This window comes from Lineus longissimus, chromosome 13, assembly GCF_910592395.1.
Source record: "Lineus longissimus chromosome 13, tnLinLong1.2, whole genome shotgun sequence".
Taxonomy (NCBI): Eukaryota; Metazoa; Nemertea; class Pilidiophora; order Heteronemertea; family Lineidae; genus Lineus; species Lineus longissimus.
Window position 1 is genome coordinate 4319218 of NC_088320.1, and position 17533 is coordinate 4336750.

The window sequence follows — 17533 nt, forward strand, 5'->3', positions numbered from 1 at the left end:
CGCATCCAGCGGGGAAAGGATCTCCATGTGCGACTTGAGACAGAAGACAGAGGTTAATGTCACATCCTGTCTCCAGGTAGCTTGAGGACAGTAGTGTTGGGGGGTTGAAATGGGTAAGAGCAAGATAATTGAAGAAGAAAGGACTTGTTTGAAAACACACAACATTTTTTCAACTTACTCCTCCAACATTTTCTCGTTGGGGGGGACAAAGCAGTGTATGGATCGATTAAGTCGGAAACAAGCAGGCATGGATCCCAGCCCAACAAGCAAGTACCACCCCTTACAATGTGATTTCCGAAAAATCTTGACTGACAATCTAAAAACTTTGAATGGCCCTCCGACTCCAAGGCCTGGATCAGCACATGCAAAGTCATACTCTGATGTTTTAACGAGATTATCCAAAACTACGCTGTTGCTAAACTGCCCTGTTCTAACTGTTCAGGTTGTGCTGGCTTCTCCTCCTTTTTGCTTGCATCTGGTTCATCCGGTATATCAGGGATCGGCTCTGGTTCTTGTTTGATATATGTCCTAATTATTGGCTGTCTTGGCGGCATCCAATCGGGAACCACCTTCCCATGAATCCGCCAGGTACCATATTCATTAGCAAGATGCTTCTCAAACACGACGTATTCCAAGATATCCTTGGCTATATTTTCATCACCGTACATCAGTCTGCCAAATTGATCGTAAATGGCAAGAGCCTGAAACAAAGAAAGGAATAAGTTTTCAAAGGTCTGCATCCTTTTTAACCTAAGGCATAATCCTCAACACTTAACAACCTACAGCATTATCAAGACATACCTGTTTTGTGTGCATCCTCACAGTGACTTGAGCGTAAAGGTTTGTCTTTGCCAGCATCTCCGTGCAGCGAATATGGACGACATGGGGTGGCTCGATACTTTCTATGAATCTCCAACGGAACGTCCTCTTCGTTAGCGTATGTGTCATATCCTGAAAAGAAACGAAGGACGCAACAAATTACAAACACATTCAAGAAGCTCCAGGACGCCAAGGAAATGCTCGAGTCTCAACATAATGCAATTCTCCAGTGCTGCGCCCACCACATACAATGAAAACATACATATCAATGCCTCGCTTGGGAATGAGACCAAATTTTTTGCTTGACTAATTACAACTTACCGGATAAGCTTTTTCTGTGACTAGATCATGGAGTCTCATCTCATTCTTTTTTACACTGAAATAAAAAAATACGGTCAAAAGCAGACACTTAAAGTGATACAGGTCTCAGAACAAAAACATCCCGGAACAACTCAGTTCAACCAGCCGTTAGTGACTACTCAACTAACTATACTCACTCTTGTAGTAGTTGATGAGCCTCTGTATACAACTCAAGGGCGGTCTGAGCGAATTCCTTTGTGTCAAAGTCTTCCTCAAACTGCCTGATCTTGCGCAGTTGTAGATAAGACTTTCCCTTTTTTTCTATGCCCGTTAATCTCTGCTTGGCACCCTGAAATTAGGCACAGAAAAACTGTGATCGCCATGCATTGTCCTTGTTCATATTACAGCCAATTTCTTCAAACTTTCATCCATTGATGATGCTATTCTGGTGATAAAAGTTTTTGGACTGAATGACATGAATGATTATCGCAAGGGATAGAGGTTGCGACTTAAACAACTCATTCATACATAAAATAATGCTCATCTCACCTGCACAAACTGAAAATGACCGTCTCTCTTTGAATGGATTTACAAACCTCTTTAGAAAGGGTTGACACTCTTCCATCTCCCTCTGGTGGTACATATTGTTCAAACACACCACCTGTGGAGCTTATATTCAGAGGGCGCTCCTGGAACTGCCTTGGGGGCAACCGTCCTTCCTTCTTCATCTCAGACCTTCTTTGTTCAGGATCCCAAGTCTGGGACTTCTTAACTCTGTCATAGTCCGGAAGTTTCATCTATATGAGAGGGACAATGAAAAGAAAAGATACTAAAATACTACAAGAAGTTTTGCCTATACAAATATCAACTGCAGAATCAAAGAGGCTCATCATATTTGGGAACTATTCAAACTTTGTTTACTGATAAAAGAACTCATGAAATAGCAGTGGATAAAGAATATTACCTTCAAGACTTTAGCAGCCCTCAGCTTTTGCCATTTAATATCATAATGTTTTTCCTGTACTTGTTGATAATAAACTGGCGACAGAAAACAAAATTGTTCTCGAACAGCCTGAAAAAACAGATCAAATGACACACAATTCATGTTTTACTTGGCTAAGATAGTAAAATACCACATGGAAATAGGCCTAAGTGGAATTGATCTAAATCTAATACAACAGGTTTTTCATGCAACATATTGATGAATGTAGGTGAACAACCTTCACCACACTCCACTGAACTGTTGCACTAGCATGCAGCATCTTTCCATGATAATCTTTCTAATGTTTCTTGCCTGGCCTGGCCCTTGCCCGCCCTTGGGCTAGTTATTGGCCATATCGTTGGCATCCTAACAACCTAACTAGGCCTAACCCTTACTACTGCAATTACCATCATCCATGTTCAAAGACAACCACAATGCTATATGCTCTGAAAACCGAAACAAAGGTTAGGCCTAGTCAATTTCAAATCTGCAGTCTGGGATAGGGCCTACTATAGTACTAATGATATGACATAAAGTGAAGCCATTGAAAGATTGGCATGAAGGGACATGGCGAAATAAGGGTGACGTTTCGTAAGGTTGAGGCTTTCGACGGGATTCAACGGTTGTCATCAACTCTTTGCATTGTGATTGATTTGTCACGTGTGGAATGCACTATTAGCAACATATAGGGATACGCTTAGTTACATTTAATCGAATAAGTGGCGAACATTTGGAAGTTAGAAAGTTAAATGTGCCCACGACCCGCACGCTTCCAGCCATCTTGAAATTGGGATGAAACGAACTATTTGATTGGCTGAGATCTCAACAGGAAATTTGTCTGTTCGTCCTTACGTGAAATTTCCTGGAACTATTTTGTCATTTTGGTCGGAAGTGTGAGTATTAAAACCGAATTTTCTACAGTTTTATCACATCATATTCTATTTTCACCTGTTTTATATATCGCTAAGACATCAGTCTTCCGTTTTGTAATAAACATTTCCTTCTACAAGTGTAGAAAGGTTAGAAAAAACACTCTTATTTTGTTGGTTCTTGGCGAGGTTGTTCAACGTCGACGTCGCGTACATTCATGCATGTCCACCCGTAGTGCATATCTGAGTACAACATGAACAATAGGCATGTTAGTCATATTCGACAAACTTTGTTTAGGCTCTTACTAGTCATATGTGGTTTATTTCGAACAAATATGAGATTCATTGCGTGACTAGCCTGGTTTTGGAAAGGCCAAAATCCACACCGACCAAGTCAAAAGTGCTGTCATTTCACTTTTACTTCTACCTGAAGCTGAGAATGGATGGAAGCTTGTCAGTGATGTTGATTGTTATGGTGAAATCTGTGAAATCCATGGTGTTCTTATAGTTGTGATTTATCTTTTTTTCAGAAACATTTTTTATGTCAAAGAAGGAGCCAAAGCCAACGCTGACCGGTCAACGCATAAAGACCAGAAAAAGGGGTATGTATGATGACTATGAACTGTCTGGACCCTCTACGCTCTGTTTTGATTGGGTCACTACTAACATACGGTAACACAGTTGATTTTATCCCAAACATGCAAATACCAGACGAGGGGCTGCAATACATACTATACAGTGTTTGTGAAATGATGTAATGAGCGAAAAAAAACATAACCTTTGCCAGAAGATCTGGTCTGGATATCTACTGGACTTGGCCTGCTTTACAATTAGTTTTCATCGTTGTGGTGGCAACACTTTCCTAAGCATGTAAATCTTCATTTCAGATGAAAAACAGAAACTTGATCCTTATGAATTCCGTCAGAAAATCATTGAGACTCTCAACGCAGCTGGCAACAATCTAGATGAAGTATCTGCTCAGCTTGACCAGAAAGGGTCACAGGAATACAGGACTTATGCTGACTCCCTGATTCATATTCTCTTGACTGGTGGTCTCTTAGGTAATTTTCAAAAGACAGGTGTCTGTCTGTGTACAGTATGCTACGTGTTGTCTCAGAAAAGAAACTATGCTGTTTTGGGCAAAAAGCAATGTTCGTTTTCCTCCATAGACATGAAATACGGTAACAGTCTAATATTGATTAAAAAGTTATATTTTCAAAAACTGTTAAAAATTTGATTTTAAAATTTTCTTCAAGAGAATTACTTAAAAGAAAATTTTACATCATTTGAATATTTTCGAGACTAAAGGTTAACTCCTTTCTGTTACAGCTCCGGGTGGGAGTATCATTGAGGGGCCTGACACGTCCGGGGTATATCGCTCCGATGTCTGTGTGTTCCTGGCACCCGGCGATGATGAGACACTCCTCGCCTATCGGCAGGTATTCCATAAGCTCATCCGGCGTTACCGCTACCTGGAGAGGGTCTTCCAAGATGAGATGACAAACAGGGTAGGTATTCCGCATCGGAATAGATGCCAAGTCAGATGTTTTGAATTTTGAAAATATTGAAGAAGTGGAGGGCCCAACTTGTCAAAGTTGACTGTCCTTGTCTTGATCACCATTTTTGGAAGTTTTCAATTGGCAATCTCAGGGAAGCCAAGTTAATTCAGAAAATTTCAGTGTCAAGTTGAATTGAGAAATAAATTCAATAAGTTTAGATTTAATTACATGTGTCTATTCTAAATTTCAGATCATACCCTGTATGAAAGGGTATAAGGAGCAAGAACGCTCCAATCTGGCCAAGATAACCGCCATGTTTATGGCAGTGAACCAACTGGACGCCGGCTGCCTCAAACACCTCTTTACTGATCCTCTTGTAAAGGATGGTGAGTTTCGAATTATTTTCAGAGCATTGAGCACCCCCTGAAAAAACTTGCTATTTGTTCCCTATCAAAAGACTGTCGTTTTTCTTGCATCTTTTCTTGTTTTTCCTTGTTGTAGTCGAAGAAGTTTATTTTTGTTTCCAGATTTGGCACTGAATTTTGCAACAGAGATGTTCCGCACCTGGTTCAAGTACAGCAATGTCCGGGAAATCAAGAAGACTCTGACTGCTGCTGGCATGGAAGGCAAACTCATGGTAGGTCATTTGATAATTGCATCTCTTATACCCTCTATTTGTCTACCTTAATTTGGGCTCATTATCACAATTAAATGACACCACTACTTTGTATTAAACCGAAAAATTCTACCTTCAGCTTCTGTTCCCATTGAACAAGCGTAGCATGGATAACTTCGAGAAGCATTTCTCGGAGGCGGGTCTGGAGCAGATCATTGAATACCAGAAGAACTATCATCTCTTCGTGAGCAAGATGAAACTGCAGGAGTTCGTTGCCGAGAGCATTGCTGATGAGAAGAGCATCAAGGAGGTGAGATGATAATCCAATTTTGACGTTTGCGTTGGTCACTCTCGTTTAGTTCAAACCTGGCCTGGTTTCTTTGTCCTCATTCACAGGTCAAGCGGAAGTCATGCTCTGTCACGAGCAGCTCCTTGGTTACCCTGAATGCCCATGGGGACGCCTAGGAAATGTGACCGTCGTTTTGTAACCTCTCTGAGATCGATATTTAGCAAGCCTCAACTGACTGCATACAAAGTAACAAAACAAAGAGGTTGAATGAAGTGTCGTAGTTGTTGATCAGTCCGTAAGCCCAAAACTTTACCTGTTTATTTTTTCTTCAGATCGTTTTGACTTGTGAAGAAATGATGAAGGCTGACAAACTTGGGGAGCACGAGGTTGTCATTCATGTAAGTTCTACGATTTTGATTTAATGCTAAAAACATCCTCTTTTCTTTTCAAAATGATAATGATAATTTGGTATGTATTTTATGAAATCTTTTGACTTTCGCTACATGTATTCTTTATATACCTTCAGATTTGGAATGCAATAATGAGCAACGTCGAATGGAACAAAAAAGAAGACCTGAGGTCTGATCGAGCGCTGCGCCATCTGAAGGCGTACACGAAACTCATCGCTGCATTTACGAAGAGTGCAAAATGTGAGATCGCCCTCTTGCTGAGGATTCAAGAGTACTGTTATGACAACATGAACTTTCAGAACCTCTTCTGCAAGATCATTCAGATGCTTTATGACAGTGAGTAATCATCTTAATCATGATAGTGCTGTAGTACCATTTCGATCCGGGCTCGGATGATGCTGGAACAATTAAAGCCATTTGTTGAAGCCAAACACACTTTCAATCGAAAATCGAAAATTTGGCGTGTAAGGGCAGTTTTCTGACCATTGACGCTGATAAGGAAACGACAAATAAGTGAGCACAAGAAGCAGTGAATGCAAAGAAAAGGCTGTTTGTTTCTCTCCCCATTCATGATTGTGCTGTTCTTCCAGATGATGTGGTGAGTGAAGATGCCATCAAGCTATGGTACAAGAAGAAACATTCCTCTAAGGGCATCAGCATCTTCCTGGAGCAAGCCAAGAAGTTTGTGGAATGGCTCGACACTGCAGAAACTGGTAGGTGCAGTAGATCCAGTGAAGGATCACAGATACAAGTTTCTAAGCATTTCCTCGATGTCAGAATGGTCAAGTATGCTCGGAAATAGCGTCACAAAACCAAAATAGTAATCATTTACGGTATTGAGTTTTGGTGAAATTTCAGTAAAATTAACATGATAACCGCAAAGATATTCAGAAAATTCAATTTTTTCGCATTTCCAGAATCGGAATCGGAAGAGGACTCCGATGAGGAGAACAAGCAGCCGAAACAAGCCGCAGAGAACGGAGACAATGTTGAGGCTGAAAACGGAGAGAAAACCGCAGCCGCTGCAAAGGAAGCTTCGGATGAGGAGGATGCAAAGAAGGGTGCAGAGAATGAAAACTAATCATACTCTCCTCGTTAGGTGGCAGCACCCAGCTCGTGACGCGAAATTCATTATTTTCCCTCGCTGAATCTTTTTCTGCGTGGTTGGAGGTGTTCAGTTGATGTACATTAAATGACTAATAGTACAATGTATTTGTAAGTGGGTGCCATCCAACTGGAATCATTTTCTACTTGTAAAGCATGTAAAAATATAGAAATGCCCAATTTATTTCTAATATCTAATTGGTAGATTAGTTTTGTAAACAGATTCAGAGATTACCGATAACATTTGAAGGAATTAGGAATACTAATATTTTTTTCTAAGAGGCCCTAAAATCAAATCATGTCAAAGGAATACAGTTCCTGAAGTCCTTCTGAAAACTGCATGTAAAAAAGCTGTACCCTTCGAATCAATTTTCCTCAATAATTTGTTCTATTGATCTGTATAAATGTTTTGGCAGTGTTCAGATCCATTCAAGCTCTTGTTATGGTCTGACTTCAGTTGTATCTCACCCTGGTGATTTATTTTAAAATACTCTATAGAAAGTGATGTGTGTTCAGTCAACTCAGGGCATGTTTTTCATTTACACGCGGATCCAGTGGGAACCTGTCTAAAAGTGGATCTATTATATGTTGTCATACCATAGTAGTTGTAATAAGATCAATTACACATAAGACTGAAAAATCGTCTTGTCTCCAGTTAGATGTTGTGTGAAGTCTTGTACAGTATTATCATTGATTGCTCTGTGGACAGTAGAGTTATCAACTGATGTGATGTTTTCCTTGTAAGTTTTCATACTGTCTCATGTTGTGAGACACCCAGCTGTTTCACTGAAGTATTCTGTCACAAGTCAAACGGATTCCCAGAGGTTTTGTTTAGTCTTCTCTGATAGTCCTTTATGAGCACAAACATCTTTATATTCTGTCAGATGTTCCTAATCAGGACAACGTTGAATGAATTTTTTCCTTTGATTGTCTTGGAAATGAAGAAAAGAAATGCAGCATGAAGTATACGATCGAATAAAATTGAATTGGGTCACATATCTGACTTGTTTTCTTAATTTATATGGGGTCAGTCTAGACTTGGTGAATATCCATCCTCGGATAAGCCTTCTCTGGAAACTTTCCAGATGCCATGGATGCCCTCTTAAACATCATGAAGGGAGTCAATTAGTGATGTGAACTGTTCATTCCCCCTTCATGTTCTGACACGATGTAACAAGATACATGTACATCATGGCACAAGGCTTGATCCAAGGACTCTATTAGAGCCGAAGTTTCCATTGGAGTCGGACCAGCATTTTGAGTATCTCCTCATAATTTGAGGAAATGACAACCAACCAGGACCAAGTGGAGAAAGATGTCCCATGGCCATACCAGGGGGCTACCAGCCCCGTGGTCTGCTAATTGTGGCTGTTCCACAGTGTGTACAACCATGTACTGGAGAAAGGAAATTGTTGCTTGAAAGATTCCGGTACAACCATACATCCCCGTTGATCCGGTTGTGACAGCCTCAACCGGCCGTACATGGCCGAGATTGCGGCACTGTCGCGATGGTCGGAATTCGCAGCGCAATCTTATAGGGTCCTTGTCCCCCAATTACATATTCTATCAAAGTGCATTACTGTGCGTTGTGAAATTTACCGTGAACTTCCTGCTCCTTCGACATAAGGCCTAGCTGCGAACAATAACCATTGTTGCAAAGGAAAGACATAACAAATTAGGAAGGAGATTCTGAAGTGTTTAGGACAAAGACACAACCACAATGCAAGGATAAGCTCACTTTGATATTATGGTACAGATCCCTCGTTTAGTTTCTACCCGAACACCAGCCCTTCATATTAGATGAGTCAGCAATTTTTACTGCATTTGATATTGAGTTGCTCTATCCGCGGCTCGAACAATGACAAGAGTCTTTAAATTATTCAAATATTCTGCAAGCTGTCAACTTGCTACTCAATTGATTATCTTTTTTTCATGCTTAGGCATACATGTACTTGTAAGTGCATAGCTGATATACATTTTCAAAAGTTAGTCACTAAAAAGTAAAAAAATAGGCCGAGTCTATTTGGCAAGCCGCTCGCCGAACAGGCATCTTTGTTTGTCCTGTTTGGAGAGCCGCTTGCCAAACAGCACTAATAAGCCACCCTGTTCGGCCAGCCGGGCTTGCCAAACAGGTAAAAATTCTACCCTGTTTGGCGAGCTGGAGACTTTACTTTAATATTAATGAGTTCGGCTCTCCATTCAGGACAAGAAAAAGTCGCTGTTTGGTAAGCCGGGCTTGCCAAATATAGTCACTTCCAAAAATATCTAGATGTGCCTTTTGAATATTATATGTTACGAGTTCAAACGACGATCTTCTACCATCTGAAAGCAGTACTTCAGCGAAAGTTATGAAAACAGCGGACCCCGCTTCTCCTCAGACTACCAGAACTACCAGATTAGTAGCAATGGCGTATAGGGAGGTGGGGGTGTTCGGGAGGGCTACCTCACCTCCTTCCCGACCTAATTCATTTCAAACATGTACTTCGCACCCTCGGTGTGACTGCGCCCAATGGTCATTTCAAAAGTTCTTCTCGCATTTGCGTTTCGTCGACAAAGGTAATGTTTATGTCTGTGGCCCTCATGCTGCCTTAGCTGCTTTGATATTCTCAATTGTAGAAATGATGATTGAAAAACGAGCTGCATTCGTGCTCGTTAGCAAGTATATGTTGCCGCCCAATTTGAAATATCCATTCGTGTACTAACACCAAGAAATATTGATTATAACAAGAATTTATAAAGACTAGTCTTTATGAATTCTTAATTTTGATATTTCCACATCCATTTCAGAGAAAGTGCAAAAACGAAGTTTGATAAATTATGCATCAAGACCCTTGAGTACACTTACATTTACTCGTAACACCGTTGAATCTTGTTGATGAGTCGGATAATTTAAATGTGGAAATAGCATGTTTTTTTCACTTGAATATGCTTTCGACTTCGAGGAGGACTTTTATGGTTACGTGTACCTGCATTGGCCATTTAAGCTACCATGGGTAGTCCACAGACTCTCCAGTGTAGACAAAAGCTCCAGATCAATCCAAGAAAGGTTTCTCCAATAATAGGCCTATAGCTCAGTACGATGGCCACTTATCGATTTCATGATGTTTGATTATAAATTCCATTTGTCTCAAATCGTTTTTAGAATAAAGTCACAACCAGAGAATGCATAGATAGATTCACTAAAGTAAACTTTTAACTTTTAAGATTACATTTTACTGCCGCTATACCTGAGCTATTGAGAATAATATCCAAACATGTGTCAGCTTCCAATCGGTTATCAATATGTTTTTGTGGCTATTTTGTTGACAATATCACTGGAATGATAATTGGGTGCGATGACGTCAGGGGTTGAATGGCTTTTGCTAGACGAGTTTTTTGACATGTGCAAATAAAGTTTTGGGATGGTTTAGGTATATGAGTAGCTGATTCAAACTGTTGTCATATTAGAAAACACTCAAACCACACGAATTTATCATGATGGATTTCATTTTCAATTCATTCTCCTTAATTTGATTGTATGAACAGTTTTTCGACCAATTATCTTATTATAGGGTTATTAGCTAATACTTTTTAAACGGACCGAAGACGACATGTTCGTCTGTTCCATGGATAAATTTATGGTTGTAAGTGTATGGATGTCAATGACTTCACTGTGGAACTAGTCACTTCATTCGCTTTGTCGAGGTTAGCGCAATGAAAAAATCCAAGATGTGGGCAACTTTCGTCAGTTTGTGTGGATTGATACTGATTCTATGCGACATATCTGAAGGTGAGTCTGAGCCGTTTAGTCATAGTTTTCAGCTTTTCTTTATCAAAACGTAAACTTCCGAGGCATTCCACTCATCATTTTATACTAAATACACGAATTGACGCAAATGGCGGGGATTTTGGTTAAATCTTTTGGGTGGATGACGAGCGATGGACATTGCCGCTTGAACTCTAAGGGGGTTAGTATATTGTCATGGTGCTTATTATTTTAAATTTTCTGTAGAATTAGATATATTCTGTTATCGTTTGATCATGCTAGCGGGACTATAATATATTGCTGGCATATAGGCCCTCCAGCAAAGTGGCAATCACACACAAATTCTCAAAGTATTCAACATGGCGATCTGAACCTTGTGCCACAGCCATAGCCTTGCCATGAGACGCGAAGAAAATCCCCACCCGATCATGAAAGCCTTGGTGGTTCAACGGTTAGAATGCTGGACTTTCAATCTATTGGTGACGGGTTCGACTCCCCATGAATCCACTACATTTTTCTCTTTTTTCTCTTCGTTTCCTTGTTATTCATTAATTCATTTATTATTATTATCATCATTATCATTATCATCATAAAGTATCATTATCATTATCACTATTATCTTGAAGAAAACCCCTGAACCCGAACTTTACAAACTGAGCTTATTTCTTATTTAGCAAGATGTAGTACAGATTGGAATGGACCTAACTCTGGCTTCTACTACCGATATCACGTTGGTAGAAAGACAATTATTGATGCACAGAAGACCTGTTCGAATGATAGAGGTGGAAATCTTGTGAGCATACATAACGAAGCGGAGTGGAAGTTAGTACAACGACTAGTGTAAGTTAACAAAAAAACAGGGTCGATGTCATTTTAGAATGTTTCGAGGTCACAGAAACTGAAGTAATTGCCTGCAAACCATGATAATCCTTACTCAGAGGAAGTTGAGTTGGTGAGATTAAGATAAGCCGCGTCTCTTTTCGGCCCTGCACATCACTTGGGCTACAATAAACAACGAGGATTTTTAGTCCCAACCTCACCCCGAATCCGTCCTACTTTGCCCAATTTGTTCGTTTTAAATGACCATGGCGAGATAAAAAAGAGATCTAGTTGGGTCTTGGATGGTGTGAGGTGATTGGGGGTATCCTGGACTCGTGCTTTCCTTAGGATGCTTAACCCTCTGACGACTTTAAACTCTGAATCGTATGGCATGCCGCAAATCGAACCCATGACACACCGGTGTAATGTTTTTTGTTGTTTCCCATAGACAGCTACAATTGTATGTAGAGAGACCATGACTTTTCAGTAAAGGAAAAATAGAGAAAAACTGTTGTGTGCAATAGACAGCTACATGTATATAGAGAGGCCACTTTGACTTTTCAGTAGGGGGAAACACAGGAAGACCTATCGTCCTGTTGACTTTGTCGATTAAACAGCAACATTGTGTGAATAGGGTGACGAACTGGACTGCCCGCGAGTAATACCCCTCCCGAGTGCAGGACTAAGTGGCTGTCTGTGTCATGTTTTCAGCTGCGATGGAGCCGACGACGTGTGGCTGGGGATGACCCTTGGGAGTCGCGGAGACAAGTCCACTGCAAAATGGCTTGATCAGTCTCCGGTGAATTTCAAACCAACGCGATTCAAAGCTGACTATTCCGGCAGTGCCAATGTTATTGGTATTCGAATGACAAAGGGCATTTTTTTGGGGGGTAATAACTGGTATTGGAATGATTCGGTTGGTTCAAAACGGTATAGTTACATGTGCAAACGAGGTAAGTGCTTCTTCATATCAGTATTTTTCAAAATCTTTACTGTTGCTGCAATCCTTCATTTAGAGACTACATGTAATTTACAACAATGTTGTCCATATATATGATGGCGATTGTATCATAACTCAAAAAAATATGCTGCACCAATTATTTACTTCATGTAACCATTGCTTGCACAAAATTCTACCAAAAACCGAGATGTTTTCTGTTACAGGTCTCGTCATTTTCAACCCCATCTCTTTTGACCAATGAAAGATATGTACAAATGTTGCAATAATCATGTCTGCTCTTATGCAGGTACCACTACCACTTCTACCACAACAGCAACCACTACGACCACTGCATCTTCCTCAACCAGCACGACCACTTCATCTTCCTCAACCACCACGACTTCGACAACGACTCCAACTCCAGGTGCTACAACAACTACTGCAGCTCCAGGCACCACAACTACTTCAATGGCTCCTGCACAGGGCATCACGACTAAAGTGGCTCCACTTGCCGACACCACTACTACAACAGCAGCTCCACCTGCAGGCACCACCCCTACAACAGTGGGTCCTCCTTCAGGTGCCACAACTACAGCTCTAACTTCAGCTATAGCAACCAGCACCAAAACAGTTGCGCCCTCTTCTACAAACACCACCACCACCACCACCACCACCACCACCACTACGCCAAAAGGTTACCTGTTCCGGAAGGATCTGCATGGTAAGACTGGGCCTGGTCAATCGATGTAGCCAAACTAGATAAACAGCCTCGGCAGGACATGCCAACAGTCGACCCATGTTCCCCTCGACTTTCTACAAGTACGTTCGCTAAGACAGCATTAGTCCGAGATTTTAACATCGACCCATTGGCGCAATTGGCCCACTCTCACCAAGCAATGTGGTTCTGCTGCAAGTAGTTAATCATAGGAAACACTTGAATTGTTGCAAGAAGGTTGAAGCTGTTTGACAACTCAAAATAGGCCCGCAAAAAATGTATTCTCATACCGAGGTCCTAGTAATGACTCTACATGTATGTCCATTCTTTAATCGCCTGAAAGTTTTTGCAATTTCTTCAGCTGGCTACACCCGCTCCCCCACGCCATGCCAAGCGGAGGAATGGGCCTACAGCAACCAGACTGGTTACTGCTATATGTTCTTCAGTGATCAGATCGATCACACTGAGGCTGAAGAGGTCTGCAAGAGAAAGAATGCAGAACTACTCTCAATAGAAAACCAAGATGAACAGAATTTCATTGACACCGTCCTTAGTTATGATTTCTACGACCACTGGACTCTTGGAATACAAGACAAATGTAAGCAACTTTGACTTCAGCGTCTTATTTTTACGAGTAGCTGCATCTGATCGAATATTACAGAAGCATACAGGGGTACAGCATTCATTTCCCTGGTGTCTTTTTCCTAAACTAACATCAAAAGTATGCGTTTAAGTTCTACATTCAAAAGTGGCTGACGTGAATCTAGACACCTTTGACGACTCCTCGGACAGTCAATTGCATCATGTGATTGAATATCCTTATCCGTACAGGACGGATGAGGCCGGTCCACTGCCCCTGGAGTAGGTCGCCCCGGCTAGGGGGGAACTCCTTTATGGCCCAGGTAGAGTGATCGCATTGTAATCCAAAGGTCTTTGGTTCAAACCCCGCCAGCTGGACTTTTGGGTATTTTCCTTAATGCGCATAAGAAACAATATCATTCTTCCAGCGGGAAATTTCACATATAATGGGAAGAAAATTACCTATGATAACTGGCTTGCTGATAATCTCTTGACCACACCAAAAGCTGGAGAGGAGGTCTGCATGGCAGTGGTCAAGAATCTGTACCATGAGGGGTTCTTTCTGCTGAAATGGAAGTGGGACAGGAGACTTTGTAGTGAGAAGAAGAGTTTCGTCTGTCAGCATATCGGTGAGTGTATGGTGATCAACAAGAATTTAGATTGTACACGGACATTCTGTAACACTTACTCCAGGTCCTTGAGAAAATCATGAGTGGCTCAGAGTTTCTAAGTTTCAACTACAAGCACATCTTGGACGTGTGTTCTTCATAATAACCATAAATTAATTCCATTGCTTAGAAAGCCTCAAAACTTCTCGGGACAAGTTACCAGCGTCATCATTACTTCAAAGCCATTGCGTTCAAAGGTCATTTTCGTTTGTGACATTCAAATGGTGTCATCCTGTCATATTGATGACGATCAAGAAAAAAATTAGTTGGTGGTCGCGATGGCTTTCTTGAACTCATTTTTATCCTCCTACACCATTTAGCCAAGAGGTGCCCAGCGCTCCCCTCTGTGGATTTCGTTGCACCACATCCTCCAAAGCCTTTCATTGAACTGGCCATAAACTATGCCTGCCAGCCTGGTTATGAGATGCCAAACTACACTTTAAAGTACTTGGAGTGGAAGAACAAAAAACCAAGTAAGTTCTTCAAACCTTTCAGTAGTATTCAACCCAGATTGTTCTTCCCGGAACTATGAGTTTTAGAGTCTCAATGTTGTGCCTTTATATCGTCCTCTACAGAAGGTAATGCTACAAGAGAAGCAATAGACGCCTGGCAGACGTCGAAGCCCAACATCACCACGATGCCGTCCATGAAGTACGAGTGTCTGTTCCCGGGGAAGTGGAGTGACGGTTCACTCGCTCCATGTGAACGTAAGTCGGCTGAATCCATGTTGTGTTTATGATTCCAGTGGTATAAGCTTTCATAGCTTGTTTTCGGTCTGTTTCCGGAACAAGAAGCGATAAAAAGTCTGATTCCCCAGAACCTGAGTCAAAATTTTTTTGCGAATCTTCAGGCCGTCAAAGTCTATGATAACTTTTAAAGCGTTTCGATTGAAAAATTCTTACAATAACATATCTGGTCATTCGTCGTTTCCCTCAAACTTTCCTTTTTGACTATTTCTAACTGGGGTATAATTACCTTTTCAGCAACATTTTGCAAATATCCACCCGCCGTGAAGCACGCCGAGAGAAACTCTAGCGATCATGTGTTCTCTACTTGGATAGAGTACAAGTGTGAACACGGTTACCACTTTGAAGACACTAACTCAAGTACCGCTGTTGCCTGGTGTGGGCCAGACCAGGAGTGGATTGACGTGCCTCCAGACTGCAGGCGTAAGTCACCAATTGCAATATTTACAGTTCGGACGGGGATTATTCCGTGAGGAGCATCTCTTCAGATGATGATGCGACTAAATGCATTCGGAAATATTCTCCTCAACACATCGTTCTATTGGTACAAGTTATGCATGAATGATATCAGAGACGAATTAAACCATTCTGTATGTTTGAATGGGAAACGTTGTTATCATACATGTCGACGTTCTTTCAGCTGTTGAGTGCGGAAAGTTTCCGCGAGTCGGTAACGCAACAGTCAACTCACAACAGCACCGTTTCAAGGAGACTGTCATCTGGACTTGCCATCACGGGTTCATGTTCCCTGATCGGACAGTAAGTCAATGGGTCGGCTGTAGGGAGAACTACGTCAACTGGCAGATCGGCAGATGGAACCTGAGTAAGCTGCCTGATTGTATAAGTAAGTCGAGTAGGCTTCTAAGAATCTCAATCTAGTGACGACACATGTTGGCTTGGTTACATTCTTCTCGTTCCTCGTTGTTATCGTTGTTATTTCACGCCGTTTGCACAAAATCGATGCAAAGATCGTGGTAAAATCCATCGCATTCAGTGGAAAAATTCTCCTACAAAGAGGGATACTTGTTTGTGGATGGACTCACGTGTGCCGGCATAAAATTTAAGAATCCTTACCATTTCCGCCCATTTTCAGCGCTAGAGTGTCGTCACCCACCCACTCCGGCGAACACGACGAGGAATTCTAATGCGACTGCGTACAGGAGCGTTATAGCCTATCGATGTGCGAGTGATGAATTTGAGTTCCCTAGTGGAGATGAAGAGATTCTCACTCAATGCTACATCGAGGCGAAGTGGAAGCCTCCGGTGCCACAGTGCAGGAGTGAGTATATGGTCGCAGCTTTTGGTGAAGGCTGCAGTAGCATACAATAAATCTTTACTTTGTAACTGCATCCCTGGCTTTGCACCCGCGTACACTGCCGTATGCATGAAAGGCGGCTTCACTGAGTGCATCTGTATCACTGAATGCAGCAACAGAAAGTACACTGTGGGTGCCGACCCATACGTACGTGCACATTGCTCACGACCGTCCTTATCAAGTGCAGCGTGGTTTCTGGAAGTGAGTGTATATAGATGGGTGAAGGCTACAACAATGCGATGATGGAAGACAGTTTCATCTCACATAAGAAATATTCTGTGACTTCAGGTGGTCAGACCTATGGTATATACATGTGCGTGTACGCATACCCATGTACATGGTAACATCACTTTTTCTGTTGGAAGTTGATCGTGCATCTTGCCTTGCACCCTTTCACGGACATTGGTGAATTTGAAGAGTCCCTTGGTAACTAATTTCTGATAGTTTTAGGCAACATCAGTTATATATTCTACTCTTCCAGAGAAACCACCCAAGCTGAAGATGAAGGGCAAAAAGTACCTACCGCCACCTGTTGAATCTCCTGAGGCTAAGACTGTGGGGACATTGGCTGTGATCATCATGATAGTTCTACTGGTTCTTACAATCTTGATTGATTTGGGGACATGCTATCAAGGATTCAGATTCCTCAGGCACAACGTGAGGTCATTCAGCCGCTACTACGGCTTTGAGTGAACCAGTGTAAAATAGTGAATTCTATTTCGCCGAGGTTTTCAAATGAACTTATCCTTATGATCATCCAACGGATACGGTTGCATCGTTTCAAGCCACGGTCTCAGACTACCGGTCGTACTATATGGTCTCCATGGTTCAATTCCCATTATCGGCGTGATACTCTAGTCAGGTATCTTTGCCATACATACATGACTTTCTCAACTAAGTATAGGCTAAGAGGGTACCGGAAGTTCACACAAGACGCGAAAAAAATCTCTACCCTAACATAAAAAAACCTCTGTGGTTCAACGGTGAGAATGCTCGAATTTCGATATGGTGGTCACGGGTTCGACTCCCCGTGTATCCACAACATTTTTTTTCTTCATTTACTTTTTTCTTCAATCATGTACATAGTAATATTAGTATTATTATTATCATTATTATCA

The 17533-nt window shown here is 41.5% G+C and overlaps 2 protein-coding genes across 3 annotated transcripts; one reads left to right on the forward strand and one right to left on the reverse strand.

Annotated features, from left to right (window-relative positions):
* Positions 1-115: 115 nt before the first annotated feature.
* Positions 116-2893, reverse strand: LOC135498226 (large ribosomal subunit protein mL45-like). 2 transcript variants are annotated; one of them, XM_064788440.1, is made up of 7 exons: positions 2807-2887; positions 2084-2191; positions 1716-1916; positions 1317-1468; positions 1141-1195; positions 802-951; positions 116-701 (listed from the first exon to the last, which is right to left on the reverse strand). In XM_064788440.1, the coding sequence occupies exons 1-7, from the start codon at positions 2879-2881 to the stop codon at positions 405-407; spliced, it is 1038 nt and encodes a 345-aa protein (XP_064644510.1). In that variant the 5' UTR covers positions 2882-2887; the 3' UTR covers positions 116-404. The 2 variants fall into 2 exon arrangements, with proteins under 2 accessions (XP_064644510.1, XP_064644511.1); XM_064788441.1 differs by having other exon boundaries at positions 117-701; positions 2830-2893.
* Positions 2894-2948: 55 nt separating this feature from the next.
* LOC135498042 (eIF5-mimic protein 2-like) lies at positions 2949-7884 on the forward strand. Its single transcript, XM_064788191.1, has 11 exons — positions 2949-2994; positions 3501-3572; positions 3858-4031; positions 4300-4478; positions 4720-4855; positions 4997-5106; positions 5225-5395; positions 5707-5772; positions 5901-6120; positions 6375-6497; positions 6702-7884. The coding sequence occupies exons 2-11, from the start codon at positions 3512-3514 to the stop codon at positions 6863-6865; spliced, it is 1404 nt and encodes a 467-aa protein (XP_064644261.1). The 5' UTR covers positions 2949-2994; positions 3501-3511; the 3' UTR covers positions 6866-7884.
* Positions 7885-17533: the final 9649 nt, after the last annotated feature.